General features: G+C 42.9%; 1 protein-coding gene across 6 annotated transcripts in view; it reads right to left on the reverse strand.

Annotated features, from left to right (window-relative positions):
- Positions 1-5,572: 5,572 nt before the first annotated feature.
- The window catches only part of BCL11A (BAF chromatin remodeling complex subunit BCL11A), a 100,171-nt gene continuing 88,150 nt past the window's right edge, over positions 5,573-17,593 (reverse strand). For 2 of the 6 annotated variants that reach the window (XM_043468629.1, XM_043468631.1), the window contains exons 4-5: positions 14,057-15,799; positions 5,573-6,064 (exon numbers count right to left, since the gene is read on the reverse strand). In XM_043468629.1, the coding sequence (XP_043324564.1) occupies positions 5,973-6,064; positions 14,057-15,799 (1,835 nt within the window). In that variant the 3' untranslated portion in view covers positions 5,573-5,972. Of the gene's footprint in view, positions 6,065-11,029; positions 15,800-17,593 lie in introns of those variants that run through there. The other 4 variants (XM_043468627.1, XM_043468626.1, XM_043468628.1 and 1 more) reach the window with 3 other exon arrangements.

The raw sequence follows: 17,593 nt of genomic DNA on the forward strand, positions 1-17,593 counted from the left end.
CCAAAGGGAGAGAATTTTCACGCACATCTCCCTAGGCTTGCTTTCTGTGTGCCTGAGAAGAGAGGACAAATCGGCAGGGAGAGAGGAGCAGAAGGGACAACAGAAGTTCCCTTTGTGCATTACCATTTCAGGAAATTCAGGGAACTATCACCACGGGAAAAAAATCCGGCAAATTACTTCCTCTCAGACCATCCTCAACAGGGATATTTGATTTGCTGTTGCTCCATGAGGCTTCCTGCCCTCCTGCTCCTATTTCAGGGATGGCTCTGTCTGCCCATGCAGGCTCTAAACAGCTGCTGCACACAGCAGTTGCAGTCCTATCGGTCTCAAGACATTCAACGTCAACCCATGTCCATTCAAAGAAGTAAACGTGAATCAAAGGATGGCTGGCCAGAAAAGAAATGGCAGTGGAAGACCTGAATACAGCAGATCTAATAAAAAGTTGAGACCGAATTTGTACATCTCCATACAGAGCCAGGAGGGTTTCCCAGGTGGCTCAGTGGGAAAGAATCTGCCTGCAATGCAGGAGACGTGGTTTTGATCCCTGGGTTGGAAAGATCCCCTGCCGAAGGAAATGGCAACCCATTTCAGTATTCTTGACTGGAGAACCCCATGAATAGAGGAGCCTGGCAGGCTACAGTCCATGCATCCATGAGAAGTCACTTCAGTTGTGTCCGACTCTTTGCGACTCCATGGACTAGAACGCACCAGGCTCCTCTGTTCATGCGATTCTCCAGGCACAAATACTGAAGTGGGTTGCCATGACCTCCTCCAGGGAATCTTCCTGACCCAAGGATCAAACCTGCATCTCTTACGTTTCCTGCAAGTGTGTTCTTTTACCACTAGAGCCATCTGGGAAGCCCGGGCCATAGTCCATGGGGTCACAAAAGAGTCGGACATGACTTAGCAATAAACAACAAAAATAAGAGCCACGAACCCCTGATCAAAGGGGGATTTTTCACTTTGCACAGAAAAAGACTGTGCAGCCTAAATAATATTAGTAAGTGGAATAAACTTCACAACTCAGAGCTGTATACCATTTCAGTCAACCCTCCATTTAGTTCATTGCTATCCCACCATCTTTGAACTCAAAATTAAATATCCCTAGTAACAGAATTCAGGTCATGCTATTGGCCATTTGAATTCTCTAACTGGATGCGATGAGGCCATGAAATGCAAATTAGGTGGGCGTTTCCCTTAAATCTTGCCTAGAGAATGGAACAGATTGTGAGATCTATTTAAGACATTTGAGATGAATTTGGTTTGGTGAGTAGCTTTTTTTTTAATGCCCTTTAAACTTTAAATGCTGTCTCCCAGCAATTCGTGGGTCCTAAGTTCATTTTTACCATCAGAGGGGTAGATTAAAGGAGGAGTCTTTCCAGGTAGTGACCTCAATGCGCCCTGTCATCAGGATGCCGTTTAGAAACCCTTGAAATATGGGACACACTTACATACTCACCACTAGGACTGGCACCAAAGCAAGCTTTTGATTTCATTCTTAAGTCCTTCTGTAACGCACACTTTTTCTGCCATTCCTGCTTCTGAATTTAGTAGGTCACAAGGGAAAGATTTGCAGCTTGAATTCCTTTGCACAGGAGCTGCAGGCTTGGGTTCCAATTCTGGCTCAGCCACTAACTGTGTGGTTTCAAGCTTGGCTCTCACTTTTTTCAAGCTGTGTGATCTTAGGTCCCTCACTTAATCTTTAGGCCTCTGTTGCCCTGGGCTGTAAGATGAATGATTGCTGTGGTTCCTTTCGAGCTTTAGTCTATTCTTGTCCTACCAAAGTTTTAGAATCACTAGTAAAATTGATACTGTCATGTCTATAAAAGTGCTCTATGAAAGTCTGAAAGTGTTAGTCGCTCAGTCATGTCCCACTCTTTGCCACCTCATGGACTGTAGCCCCCCAGGCTCCTCTGTCCATGGGATTCTCCAGGCAAGAATACTGGAGAGGGTTGCCATGCCCTCCTCCAGGGGATCTTCCAGACCCAGGGATCGAACCCAGGTCTCCTGCATTGCAGGCAGATCCTTTACCATCTGAGCCTCCAGGGAAGCCCAAAAGTGCTCTATAAATCTTAAGTATTTCCAGGGAGCATTTTTTTTAAATATAAAGCAAGGAGAAAGGTTATGTGATTTAACTATATAATATATTTATTTTCTTAATGTATCTATTTATTTGACTGAGCTGGGTATTAGTTGCAGCACCTGGACTCTTTCTTGTGGTATGCAGGATCTTTTTAGGTGCAGCATGTGGGATCCAGTTCCCTGACCAAGGATCAAACGTGGGCCCCCTGCAGGGGGAGCACAGAGCCTTAGCCACTGGACCACCAGGCAGGGAAGTCCCAACAATAGGTATCTTAATTTACACTAAGATAGGAAGAGAAAGAATGACTGCTTCTGGATTTTGCTGGAATTGAGACATTTTTTACCTTAATGTCCCTCCAGAGAAGTGCAAACTGGAAAGTGTTATCTCCACTAGGGAGTCAGAGAAAAGAAGCCTCACCTTACTGTTTCCCTGTTGATGAAGAACTCAGGTTGGTCCTTGAAGAAGAAAGGTGTGCTTGAACACATGTGGTTTCTGAACTTCCAGTTGAACTCAATGAAATCTTCACAACCACTATGCAAATTCCTCAAATCTCTTCCCTCTCACTCCACCCAAAAAGGAGCCAATGTTGTGTGGCATGTAAGAAGAGAAACAACACCTACGAAACACTTCCATTCTGAGCCTCTCCACCTCTACTCCCTGGGGACACTAATCTATATAAGAATAAGAATTCTTCATAGGAATAAACATTAACACTGGGAAAAAAACTGTTAATATGAATAATCATCTTCACCATTCACCTCACTATCTAGCTTTCAAAAAAAAGAAAATCATGTCAGCACACAAAAAAACTGGAAAGATATTTCTTACTGCTTGAAAGATGGGACTTTAATACAAATACTCTGGAAAACTCCAAGTAAAAATGCCCAGGATACATTTAGCCGAGGTTTGGGCACTCAATTAGACCTCAGTAGGATCCAAGATTGCTCTTCTTCCCTAAGATTTTTCATTACCACCATTTTTGTTTTTGTTTGTTTCTTTTTTATCACCAGTTTTGATATAATCACTTTTCTCTCCAGCACCACCAACATTCAAATGGCCTGGTGCTGGATGCTATAGAAGCTACGGAGTATCCGCCACCATGGACCCAGACAGCTAACAGAAGTTTTTGTTTAGTGTGACAATCTGGACAGACCACAGAATTAATGTTCATAGACCAGGCTTGGGAGGGTGAAAACAATGTCCAGAATTTGGTCCCTACCTTCCTGAGAACCCGGGACTGTGTCCTCCAGTCCATGCTTGGCACATGCCCGGCAACCAATTAATCTCTCTGCAATTTGAAGTTTCCCTCTGGGGCGAGGGCAGAGTGAGCACCCCGATCAGATTTGTCACTCCCTTCAGCTGCTTCCACCATTCATGGAGAATCATGACCTTGGCATATCACACAGGGAAATGTCTTCGCAAATCAGCCATCTTGCATGGGCTTTCAAAAGTTCTAGCCCTAGTGTACCACCATCATCTCACAATTAATTTCAAAAATGAATTTTTATTTTCTTTCAGTGAAAAAGGGTATGGGGGAAGATATGTGGAGTTTGGAGTTTGGGGTTGGTTTGTTTTTTGTTTGTTTGCTTCAGTGAGGGATCTTTCTTCTCCAAAAGGAGGACTAAGAAAAATATATCCTTTACCCACTCCCTCTCCTCTCCCTAGCCATACCCCCATCCTACTTCTAGAGATACCATTTATTTACATACTGACTCCAAGAAGAAATAAGAGGTAGAGGTGGAAATACACAGATCAGAAATCAAAGTGTAGCAAGCACCAAGGCTGAAGTTGTCCCCAAATCAAGGATTGTTTGTTCTATTTCAGTCGGGTCTCCTTTGTGAAGCAGAGTTATTTTCTAGGTATTGGCAAGGGGCTTAGCACGTTCAGGGAAGACGCCGTCCCGGAATCCCTAATGGTCTGAGGTTTCAGTAACAGAGGCAGAACGTGGGGCAGGGAATGTTCCTCCAAAAAATAACCCTTGTCTGGAGGTCCCATCTCACCTAGATGAGAGGAACTCTCAAAAATCCATCTAGGCCACCTTATCGACCAGAGATATTTGTCATGGAAAAGTCACTGGGGAAAGGAGATGGCAAGAAGGGATGCTTGCTCCAAGCTCCCCTCTGCAGTGTGCACAGTGGTTGTAGGAAAAGACGTCTCTGTGTGCCCTTATAGTCGACATCCTCAATCTCTGAGTGAGAGACATACGTGTGTGTGTGTTGGTGAACATTTACGGCTTGTGTGCTAACATCGTAAGAGACAACCCTTTTGACCAGTCACAGAGTTCCGTGGAATTAAGCTGACAAGACACCAGAACACTGGCTTCTCTACTCTCCTCAATGACATGGCTTTGGGCAAGCCCTTAACTTTGGTAAGCCTCAGTCTTCTCATCCACAAAGTGGGAGTCTTGAGATCTATTCCATTGAGGATCAGATGAAACAATGAATATGAAAGCACCATATCATACATAAGGCAGCACACAACTGTGAGGAGTCATTATTTATGATGAATAAGCAGGAAAGAATCCAGATGCCAATTATTTTGCTGTCTTCTCACTAGGCTAGGTAACCTAGCCAGAGGGTGAGTGGGTAAGATTTTCCCCACTTGCGTTCACAGCCAATATGTAAATCTGCAACACACAGGTGTCTGAGTTCTATTATTTATAAACCTATTTTAATATGCTATATTGTCTCTAGTTCTCGTCTGGATCTCTAGGCAATAGAAAACACCAAAGTGAGAAAAGTTCTTTGCAAATTAACTGAGCCAGAAGGAATTTTTATCACTCATTTGTAGACCTAACTTATTTGTGACACTAATTTCTAAGGAATAGGGTGCTATTATGATCATAATAGAGTGTTCTGATGTGGAACTCCTTCCTCCTATCATCTTTTCCCCTTATAAAATCTGCCCCAAATTTCCTGGTGTGAGTAATAAAGAAGTTTTATGTTTTGTTTGTTTGTCTGCGCTAAGATATATTTGCTGAAGGTTTGGGAACCTAAAATTAGAATATTTAATAAACAACTACTGATATTCATCACCTTCTTTGGGATTTACCACTAACCCAGTGACATTATCTTTCTTGAACTAAATTAAAAGACAAACTCAAATCCTGCATAGTAGCCACCAAAAGCATATATTTGAGAAACAGAATTCAGCGTGCCATAATTATGCATTATTTAATGGTATGCAAATTGTAAGTCAGACAGTTAGGAAAACTACACTTCAGCATTAATAAACAGCAACACTACTACTACATTAATTATGATATTGCTATGATTTATTCCCAGGTTTTGCATTTTGATTCTCCTTGAAAATTTATGCCATTTGATAAGCAGTAACCTATTTCCCCTCCTACACCTCCTACCCATCCCTCAGATCTGTCCCTCCTTCCCACCTGATGGGTGTCTGCAGGACATGGGTTCAGAAACACAGTTCTAAAGCAGCTGCATTGTCTCATAAGCATTAATAATTAAAGAACAAACAAACACCACCTAAAGCTCCAACATTTATTGTGTCAATGTTAAGCACACTTCTTAAAAGACAACATAGAATGTATAGAAACAAGGGGTTTGGGGAACTCATGCTCATTTCCACAAGACAGGGAATTGGGTTGGCTGGTCTCGGAGGGGCAGCGGTGGTCCACAGACCCTCTCTAGGGGACTGATTCACTGTTCCAATGTGGGTCTGTTTTTTTGTTTTTACTTTTTATTAAAAAATATAAATAAAATGACACTGCAGGCCCGGGCAGGAAGGACACTGCAGGACTCTGTCTTCGCACAACGGCTTCTTGGAGGCTACTGTCAGAAAACATCACAAACTAGCAGGATGACAGACCACGCAGATGTCGGCTGGGCGGCTCACGTCCACCCCGCCCCTGGGGGTTCAAATTTTCTCAGAACTTAAGGGTTCTCGAGCTTCCATCCGAAAACTGCCACACATCTTGAGCTCTCTGGGCACTACGCCGAATGGGGGTGTGTGAAGAACCTAGAAGGAGGTTGGAGACAGAGGAGGGAGGAAAAAAAAAAAAATACAGGTGTGACTTGGCCCAGTGATTTTCTGTTCTCTAACTAGCTTTTTAAAAATTACAACTTAAACACAGGTTGAGCCACCGGCATCTTAAGCATGATTTAAACCTGAATCTCCCCACCTCCCCCACATCTCTGACCTCTGAGTTCTTTCCCACACCTCTCTCCCCTCCTCCCCCAAAGGACCCAGACCCCCTCCCCATCCCAGGATAGTTCTAATAAGCTGGGGACACACCTGGAAGGAAACACTTGCCCTTATGGCTGAGCAAACTGAGTAGGAAACAGTCCTTTGGTTGAGGAGAACAGGGGAGGGGGGAGGGAGGGGGACATTTCCTTAAAATAATAATAAAATTATAAAGAAACAAAAAAATAAAAATTGATGTAAAAGCAGCACAACGAAAACATGAAATGTTATCAAGTTCAACGTCAAAGCAGCCAACGATTTACAAGAGGCGAACAAATTTCTGAAGAGGAAACCAGAACTCAAAACAGTTGCTCCCAAATGGCACCAAAAACTGCCTGTAGTTTCTTTCAAACATGCAGTTTTCTTTTCTTTTTTTTCTTTTTGTAAGGGGGCAAGGCAGTGATGGAGGGAAGAAGGGAGTGGTTATTTTCCTTCGGGGCTCCTCCCTTGCTGTGTACATTGACTTGAAGCAGCAGAACTGGGAGTCCGGATGTGGGATGTGCCGAGGAAGAGGGCTACCACTGTGGCATTCCAGGCTTCGTTGCCATGGCGACCCGAAGCAGGGGCCTGGGGCCTCCTCTCCCCTGACTTGGCGCCGCAGGAGGCCCCAGGGTCTGGAGCTCGGCTGCTTTCCGAAAACCCCCCTGAGCGTGGAGACCTGAGCTGAGGGGCCTGCTGTATCCAGGTGGGCTCTGGGGAATCCCCATTCCGGGCCCAGCCCTAAGTCACTGTCGTTGAAGCTCCTTTCGCTGATACCCTCATCAAGCCACTTTGTCAGCCTGCTACCGATATTTAAAATCCTAACAGACAAAGTATATAGCTAGTATGGGCATGTACCACATCCACCATTATTTAAAAACACAGCCCCCCTCCCCCCCGCAACCCATGGATTTGGGGGCCCTGCTTTAGAGGACAGACCTTGAGGAACTGGCTTAAATTGCCTATTCTGCCATCTTGTAAAGACCTGATAAATGCTCCCTTTATCACTTCACAGAAAGGAAAAACAGTATTTGGATCAACCATTGAGTTGCGTTCCGCCAAGTTTAGGTTCTTGAGTACAGTGACCCCTGTGAACTGTATTGGTCTCCTTTCCCACGTGAAAGGGAGGAATTGATCACCTCCCATGATCATGAATGACACTGGGAAATAGAGAGAGAGAGAGAAACAGGCCCATCCCCCTAAAGGCTGATTTATTGGCCATGTGTTTTACTAAATGAAACAGTGGCCTAATGGGATAACAAGATGACAGCAAGCAAAAGTGCAGACCCAACAACCCATGTCTACCATTTGTAGCTAAAGCAGCCCTGGAATAAATGTACATCATCCCAATTCCATCTGTGTTCTGATGTCCATGTCTCTAAAAAGGGGTTCATTTATTCTTAATTGGGAAGGTGGCAGGGCCTTAGAAGACAGGAAAATTTGCTAAGTGACTAACGCCTTTTAAATGCTAACAATCTTTTAAAAAACATTTTTCCAAGAAGGTTTAAAGAGCACTGCCAATCCCATCCTTATACCAGCAAAAGTCCCACAATTTTTTTTCTTTTTAAATGGGAAGTCTGGGGGGTGGGGGGAGAAAAAAAAGAGTATAGAAGTGAACATTCTTGAAAACACCAGGCCCAGCGACAATGGAGGAACAAATCATAATGAAGAACACACGATTACAACACAGTCATAGGAAATCATGGAGCAGGGGAGAGGTTTAAAAAATGAAAATTCTGAATTTCCTCCCTCACTCTCAGAGAGTAAAGTGTTTGAAGAAGGACAGCATGGGGTCTGAGGCCTCTCAACTCCTTTTCAGGAAGGCCTGACATATCCCAATACCTTTGAACAAACTTTTAGTGTCTGTGAACAAACCATCTCATTTCCTTATTTCCCCAAATGAAATGATATCTAACTCCCACCGCTACTTCCTTTCAAGTTCTCACTTCCAGCATTATGAATATATACAGGATGAACTTATTGCATATACAGAAATGGTATTTAAATAAACAGTTCTATCACAGAATGCCCTGGGAAAAAACTCAGCTACTTCACACTTCCTGCCAGTGCTGGTACAAATGAAGAACCAATCTTACTTCTTAGCAACCTTTAAAATAGGTCCGTCTCACTCTTTTTGTAAATCCTAAACAGAGAGAGAACGGTACGTGGTTTTGGGATGAAGGTACTACATGTAAGGCAGAGTGTCTCAGTTAAAATCTGTGAGACATAGTTATTTACTGTACTCCTGTTTATTGTTTTCAAAATGAAGATAAAAGAGAACATTTTAAGCACCAGGCATTCAAGTATGTAGAGAACACTGCATTCAACACATCAGGGGTATCACATAAATTTAACTTGAGAATCCTGAAATGTGTTCATCCTTATTATTTCTTTGTTTTAAAAAACTTTATTATGAATTCATCTACTGTTGGAAATGTTTTTTATTATTTAAATTAAGATTTTTAATTTTAGTGTTCCGGATGCAAGATGTCATTTATAAGCTATCTTCCTGTTGCCTAGGTTTTCAGGCTTCTATTATTCACACAGCTTCAGGAATAATATTTTATAGGAGGGTTTCAATAAGTCAGGAGATTGAGAACCCTGAAGAATCTGTCTCCCAATAAATTTATTTAACTTTGGGATTATGTAAATCAAACGCAATTTGTGATTTATCACCAGATGTTTGCACCCCTCCCCAGTCCCCATTTGATTTAAGAAATTTGAGCATACAAGCATACAGTATCCACCATTAATTCTGTCTGTCAGGATGCAAAACCTAATTACACTAAGAGCGTCATATACTGAGAAATTAAAATGAATACTGTATATAAAACCTGCACAGCTGTACTCACAGCGCCTAATAAAGGAGTGATAGGGACACACAGCAGTTTTATGGACATTTAATATGGTGAAGCAGAAGTCACCGTATCTGAAGCTGGCATGGCAATGAAGACTATTTCTCTATGTCTTGAACAGCATTCTGGTTGCATTGGTGAAGCAAACTTATCTAAAACACATACATCTCCCCTCACTTCACTGCCAACTATCACGTTCTGTAAGTACCCCCTCATGCCACCCAGCTCCTCCACTATACTCTCCCAAATCATCTCTTACCGGATTCCTCTCTGCCCCTCTGCTTTCCACCCAATCAGACTTTTAAAAAAAGTACACCTACTTTCCCTGTATTTTAGAAAGATAAAACTATTCTTGCCTCAGACAAAAGGTATTCCGTGAAAAGGCCACCTCACAAGGCACCAGGGCATAAGAGTTGAGCAACAGAAATGCTACCACAAGACAACAGAATGGCTTTTGTTTTGGTTTTTACAAAAATAAGAACAATGTCGTATCCATTCATCTACACTGGGAACAGGGAGACAGTATCACAGAGGTGTGTGTGTAGATGCTGCAACATGCAGTATTTGTAAAACTGACAACACAGATTTCTAAGGAGGGGCTTTTAAGACAGACCTAACTTGCTTTTCAAAGATGTTGCTTCATTTTATAAGTCTGTTGGTAGGCCAAAAGATAACTAAAGGGTATTCCCACTCTCATCTGCTATCAGTCAAAAAGACTGTAAAAGCAGCTAAAACATCTGTCCCATCTAGGGTCCCTTAGGCTCTTAGAATCACAGAGCAAACCTTCAGGTATCTCAGGAAATCAGTGGCTGATTCCACACATTTAGCCAAAGTGGGCTAAACTCCTAGTTACTGCTTTCTTTTTCTCTCTTTTTATACCTGATGCTTTCATTTCTGGATTTTTAGATTTGAGGGGTGGGGTTATTCTGGGTATGAGGAAAGACTCTTACTCGGAAAGAAAAGAGCTGAATTTAAAAAAATAAAAAACCTTTTTTACATTATATTCTACCATAGGGCAGGTTGGGAGAATAGAAAAGAACTTTCAGACAAGAACAGCAAAAAAAATCCAGAGGGAATAAAAGTTTAAGATGCTATTACCAGTAAGTTTTTCATTTATATATGAATGGATTACGGCTAAGAGATGGAGGGAGTTTTTAACATCAGACTGAAAACACTTTCCATTTCTTGAAAATTATTCTAGAACTATAAAGTCTAAAAACTATTTCCATGGCTTGAGATATGTCTATTTTAATGTAGTAAGTACTTTATGTTCCTTTATGGTATAATACACGCATCAAAATGCCCATAGAAATAATCCTGAAAAAGACTGACTGGCCTTCTCTTAAAACCTGTTATTTTCTTGAAAGTAATTTACAGAGTGTGTCAAATGAGGACACAAGAAGCTTACATTGTGTACTTTAATTTTTTTATTTTTTTCAATAAAGGGACAAAATGGGTGTATGAACAGGTTAATGCAGACAACTGCCAAAAAAACACAGACAGTGGTTTTTCCAATAGAACTTAACAAAGACCAGAAACAAATACAATAAAAAGCCAGGTTGTAATGACCTTTGGTCATCCAAATAAAAAAAAAATAAAAACAAAGAAAAATAAAAGATCAAATTAAGTGCCTCTGTTTTGAACAGGGCACATAAGCAATAATAAATAGTGACTCCCATAGTAAAAGATAAAATTTCAAGTTACGACAAACAGCTTTCATTACAGGAATAGAAAAGGCCAATAACAAAATATTCTGCATTGCCATTTACAAAAAAGTATTGACTAAAGCGGGCTTTCTCTTTAATATGCTTTGCATATGAAATTCTTTCCAATCTAAATATAAAGCACCATTTAGTTTTTGGCAATGAAAAAAACTGCAAAACATTGTTTTGTTTTTTTTTTCCTTTTTTTTTTTTCTTTCTTTCTTTTACTGCATATGAAGGTAAGATGCTGGAATGTAGGGTGAGAGAAGGAAAGGGACAAAAAGCACACTACATAACAAACCAACGTTATTAGCTTGCAGTACTGCATACAGTATGGCAGCAGGAAAAAGGAACAAAAAGGATATGTACAACCCCTATGACAGCCATCCGTGTGACATTCTAGCAGGCTCCCCCAGACCGCCATTATATGGCTTTTCATCTGTACAATGTCACACTTTTTTGTTTCTCTCTCTTTTTTTTGAAGCATACAAATAATTTGCACTATATTATCCTGCCAAATTAAAAAAATATACTGTGGCAGCCTGTCTTTTTTTTTTCCACTACCAAAAAAGGTACATTGATACCTTTTAAGAGAACAAGCAACAGTTAAAAATACAAGCTTCAATATAAATACTATAGTGCCTAACACTAGATGAACATTTAATTCAAATACCATTCTAGAAATACAGAAAAAAGACCATAAATGTGTTTTAGCATAGGAATCAACATGAGTGTGCATTTTCCTATATTTAAGTACTATATAATCTTAAACCTTTCCCCAATGTATGTTTTTTTTTTTTTTTACAACCTGAAGAGCGGTGTGTATCCAAGGCATAGAATTTCCACTACCATTTTTAAATGGATAACAAGTCTTGTAACACCACCAAGACAATGGAACCCTAAAATGCAGTTCCCCCCTAAACATAATGAAGTGTTTTTTTAAAAAATTTTTTTCTTAACATTTATATTTAAAAAAGTTTTGTACAAAAAATCCTTGCACTGTAGAAGCGAAAGCAATCATTCATCTCTATGGTAAGTGTATTCTGTTTTCCATTCACAGCGCTTGCAATGTTGAGTCCGAGTAAGTAAGCTCATTAGTCAAGTAAATGGCTGGCAAAGTTTTTTTTTTTTTAGTTTTTTTTTTTAAAAATGCTCATCAATGAGATTGTGTTCAAATTATTTTTTTCAGCATTCTTGCAACTTTTCCCTTAAGCATAGACCTGTAAACTGGGAAAATTGTACAGTGCACTTAATTGTCCTATCTGAGCAGGTTTATTTTATACTCAACCTCTGTATCTCTGATTAGAGAGAAGATACAGATATTACAGGCAGAGTCAAGTGCTATTTGAACACCAACTCGGGCAGATGCTAGCTTAATAAAAAAGAAAAGAAAAGAAAAGAAAAAATTAAAAAAATAAAATAAAAACAATGAATCCTCTTTCATGTTAACACAAATAGCACACAGTGTATGGAAAAGAAATGAAGTACAACTTTTAGGGAGCACAGACATATATCCTGCTACTCTTAAAATTTTTTCTTCTTTTTTAAGAATGTCACATTTAAACACAAGTCTTAAGAATTCATAGTTAATCATCATTGTATCAATATTAGCTTATACACCTGTTCTAGTTTAAAATGGCAAAGAGTACCATGTTGTGCTAATAAATCACATATTTTTCCCCCTCTGTTACCCTCTGTCAAACCTTATTGTCAGTCTCTTCTTTTTAACATGCTATTCGAGGTCCTAACGTTTATTGTTCGATTGTCCATTTGACAACCAAGTAGGTCTGGATCTATTTCTTCTGATGCCAGAACTTTTCTTCAAAAGACATTATTTAAAACAAGTTATCTTCATAAAATGAATTCCTTACTAATGTATTTAATCATGTTTCAGGGCCTTTGCACGTTGCACATTCAATTTAATCATCAGTTAAAAAAAATAAAACTTTGGGCAAAACAGCCCATTTTTTTTTAAGCTCTCACCAGGAGCAAAATAGCTTTTATACTGGTATAATCAGTTTTGCTTACAAGATTAAACGAAAGGGAAAATGATGATTAACTAGGACAACGGGTCATATTTTTAGGTAGCCATTGTTGTGAGAAATACAATATAGAATTATACTCTAGGTCCTAAGGTTTATTACCTCACCCAATGCTGATTTAAGCTACAAGTTTATAACAAGTAGAAAGAACCATCAACGTGGTTTTAATAGATCCAAGGCACTCATATTTTAAAACCAAATGAGAGAATAAACTTTTTTTCTGTTAATTTGTCAATTCAAGGCCTTTTCTTCCTCTCCAATTGATAATATTTAACCCTTTAGAGACAGACATTTACCGTGTAGAGATTTTCTTTCAGTGCCATCTATTCTGTCTATAGAGGGTTAATCCAAAGACTGTTTTTCCTCCTCACGTTATAAAAGAAAACTGTACATGATATGTATTACAGAATGTATGCAGCATGGTCTTTTCTCTCTCTCTCTCTTTTTCTCTCAGAACGGAACTGGAAACAGCAACGGTGTTTTCTCAGCAACGAATCGGGGACAATTTAAAATAGCCGTAACATACCATACATGCTGTCTAAGTTTAAAAAAGAAAAAAAAAAAAAAAACATACACAACATGTAAATTATTGCACAAGAGAAAGGCTCAAAGTTTGCGTAAAATGCAATAGTATTGCCCCATACAGATCATGCATTCAAACGGTGAGAACATAAAGGAAAAAAAGAAAAAGAAAAAAAGAAAAAAAAAAAAAAACAACAGGTGTGCTGGTGACAAGCACTCTCATTTTCTTAGCTTCCGTTACTTCTGTTTGTTTGTTTGTTTAAATCACATGGGACTAGAAAAAAATCCTACAGGTTGTGGGGCTGGAGGGCGATGGGGAAGGGGGGGCGGGGAGTGGTGAAAAAAGGAGGTGGCAGGTGGGAGTGAGGGAGGGGGTGTTCATATACCTCTATTCAGTTTTTATATCATTATTCAACACTCGATCACTGTGCCATTTTTTCATGTGTTTCTCCAGAGTACTGTACACGCTAAAAGGCATCTTACAAATTTCACATTTGTAAACGTCCTTCCCCACCTGGCCATGCGTTTTCATGTGCCTGGTGAGCTTGCTACTCTGGGCGCAGGCATAGTTGCACAGCTCGCACTTATAAGGCCTTTCGCCCGTGTGGCTTCTCCTGTGGACAGTGAGATTGCTACAGTTCTTGAAGACTTTCCCACAGTACTCACAAGTGTCGCTGCGTCTGCCCTCTTTTGAGCTGGGCCTGCCCGGGCCCGGACCACTAATATGGGGCGTGCTCCCTCCACTTCCCGTGCCGCTGCGCCCCGAGATCCCTCCGTCCAGCTCCCCGGGCGGCGTGGAGAAGCGCAAGCTCCCGTTCTCCGAGGAGTGCTCCGACGAGGAGGCGAAAGGCGATTGTCTGGAGTCTCCGAAGCTCAGGAAGGGATCTTTGAGCTGCCTGGAGGCTGCGTAGCCGGCGAGCCACTGCGAGTACACGTTCTCCGTGTTGGGCATCGCGGCGGGAGGCAGGTCGAACTCCTTCTCGAGCTTGATGCGCTTGGAGAAGGGGCTCAGCGAGCTGGGGCTGCCCAGCAGCAGCTTTTTGGACAGACCCCCCGAGGCCGACTCACCCGGGGAGCAGCCGCGGCCGTTAACAGTGCCATCGTCTATGCGGTCCGACTCGCCGGCCACCGAGTCTTCGTCGCAAGTGTCCCTGTGGCCCTCGGCCTCGGCCAGGTGGCCGCGTTTATGCTTCTCGCCCAGGACCTGGTGGAAGGCCTCGCTGAAGTGCTGCATGGAGCTGAGCACCATGCCCTGCATGACGTCCGGCAGGGGGCGGCCCTCGTCGCCCACGCCCACCACCGCGCCCCGCGAGCTGTTCTCGTGGTGGCGCGCCGCCTCCAGGCTCAGCCCGAAGCCGTAGTCCACCCTCTCGCTCTCCGTCAGCTCCTCCTCCTCCTCTTCCTCCTCTTCCTCCTCTTCCTCGTCGTCCTCCTCGTCCTCCTCGTCCCCGTTCTCCGGGATCAGGTTGGGGTCGTTCTCGCTCTTGAACTTGGCCACCACGGACTTGAGCGCGCTGCTGGCGCTGCCCACCAGGTCGCTGGTGCCCGGTTCCGGGGAGCTGGCGGTGGAGAGGCCGTCGTCCGACTTGACCGTCATGGGGGACGACTTGTGCATGTGCGTCTTCATGTGGCGCTTCAGCTTGCTGGCCTGCGTGCATGCGTGGTCGCACAGGTTGCACTTGTAGGGCTTCTCGCCCGTGTGGCTGCGCCGGTGCACCACCAGGTTGCTCTGAAATTTGAACGTCTTGCCGCAGAACTCACACGACTTGGACTTGACCGGGGGCTGGGAGGGAGGAGGGGCGGATTGCAGAGGAGGGAGGGGGGGCGTCGCCAGGAAGGGCGGCTTGCTACCTGGCTGGAATGGTTGCAGTAACCTTTGCATAGGGCTGGGCCGGCCGGGGGACAGCGGTGGGCTAGACGTGTTCCCTGCCAGCTCTCTAAGTCTCCTAGAGAAATCCATGGCGGGAGGCTCCATAGCCATTGGATTCAACCGCAGCACCCTGTCAAAGGCACTCGGGTGATGGGTGGCCAGGGCCATCTCTTCCGCCCCCAGGCGCTCTATGCGGTGGGGGTCCAAGTGATGTCTCGGTGGTGGACTAAACAGGGGGGGAGTGGGTGGAAAGCGCCCTTCTGCCAGGCCGGAAGCCTCTCTGGATACTGATCCTGGTATTCTTAGCAGGTTAAAGGGGTTATTGTCTGCAATATGAATCCCATGGAGAGGTGGCTGGGAAGGACATTCTGCACCTAGTCCTGAAGGGATACCAACCCGCGGGGTCAGGGGACTTCCGTGTTCGCTTTCTAAGTAGATTCTTAATCCATGAGTGTTCTGTGCGTGTTGCAAGAGAAACCATGCACTGGTGAATGGCTGTTTGCAAGTTGTACATGTGTAGCTGCTGGGCTCATCTTTACCTGCAAAATAATACAACACCAACATCAATGTTTAATCACCGAGGAGGGCATCAGCAATTGCTTATTTATGTTCCACCTCCAGCCTTCCCTGCCCCCAGCTGTCAACCCCAAGGCCTAAGCCCTCACTGATCCTATCCCCTGTGCCTAGATTGGGCTGGTACATCTGGGGATTGGTGCTGTCAATTGGGACTGTCAAAGCAGTCTTCCTGCCATTTGACTCAGTGCTAAGCATTTTAAATCCAGTCTTTAAAGAAGAAAAACCTAGACCAATCCAAGCTCGAGGATGAGGATTCCTACATTCTAGGGAAGTTCAACAACTATCTTCTGAATTTTCCAATCGTTCACCAGCTGTGTTTTTTGGGGCAAGCCATTTCATCTCTGTGTTTCTGTTTCCTCCTCCATGAAGTGAGGAACTTGGACAAGGTGACCTAAGGGAAACTCTCCTGCTTCCTAAAACCCCCTGGGTGGCAGGTAAACTTTGTAAATAGGCAATCATTTCATGGAGATATCAAAAAAGAGAAGGTTAACTCATTACAATTCTCTATGGCCCTAGAAATGCTTTTAATCTTCTCCTGAAACACACTAGTTGTTGATATTGTTAAACATGAGAAGGTCCTTGTGAAATAATTACGTGGAAGAGAGACTAGTAACATCTCACATCCCAGCCTGTGTGAGGGGCAGTGAGTCCTAATTCTGGTTCCATAACACCCCGTGGGGATTCCCATGTTTATCTCAAGGGATGCTGCAAAAAAATCTCAAAAGAGAAATTTAATTCAGACTTAACCAATGGGCCGTATCAAATCTTCAGGAGTTGTCCCCCCAAGTCAAACAAATGCAAGTCTAGAGAAGTTAGGAGGAGTGTCTGGTGCCAACTTAAGCAGACACGGCATCCGAACTGAAGAACAGTTAAAGCAGCCAGCACCATGACGGGCAGCAGGCTGAGAAATGCTACTCTGGCCTCCTCCTCATTATTTTGAGAGGCTAACAACGTGAACCAAATTATACAACATCCTGCGCCCTCGGCTGAGCCTCAGCTCCAGTTGAGAAAGAAACAGAAAGATACAGTTCAGCTAGTCAACTCTCTGGCCAGTCGCCAAGCCGTCTGGAGAGGGGCCCTGCTTAAGTCACATTATTTCTCTCTCGCTGAAAAGAACCCGAGAGTGGGAAATGCCGCCGTGGCAAAGAAGGGGCCAGCTTGACTTCCCAATCATTCTTTTTTGGAGCTAGCTAAATTAAAAAAACATATAAATCAAGGGAGTCACTAACAGTTTACCAGTCATCTCAGCGTTTAGAAGGGCACAGATGCTGGTGGCCCAAGGACTAGGATGAGAAACATCAGTAACTTCCCAGGAATTTCAAGAAAAGACACTTAAAACACAAGCGGGACATATTCTTAGGTTCCCCCTTTTAAGAGTTGGGAAGATCCCCTGGAGGAGAGCACGGCAACCCACTCCAGTATTCGTGCCTGGAGAATCCCATGGACAGAGGAGCCTGGCGGGCTACAGTCCATAGGGTCACAAAGAGTCAGACAGGATCACAGATAGTAATTGTCAGTAACTTTTGAAAAGGGGAAAAATTCACCATGGAGTTAAAAGAGTAGGAATGAGGAATTAATCAATTATGATTCCTCCATTTAGCCAGTCAGAAAGAGAAGCTGGCAGCATCTTCTCAGAAGCCCCAAACACTCGTATTCCAAAACAAGCCAGCCTCACTCAAGCACTTGTCTGAATAGTGGACTCCCGGCCCTGACCTTGTAATTTACTTTACAATGCATTTATAATCTCACTCAATATA

Source organism: Cervus canadensis, chromosome 5, assembly GCF_019320065.1.
Source record: "Cervus canadensis isolate Bull #8, Minnesota chromosome 5, ASM1932006v1, whole genome shotgun sequence".
In the NCBI taxonomy this organism is placed as follows: domain Eukaryota; kingdom Metazoa; phylum Chordata; class Mammalia; order Artiodactyla; family Cervidae; genus Cervus; species Cervus canadensis.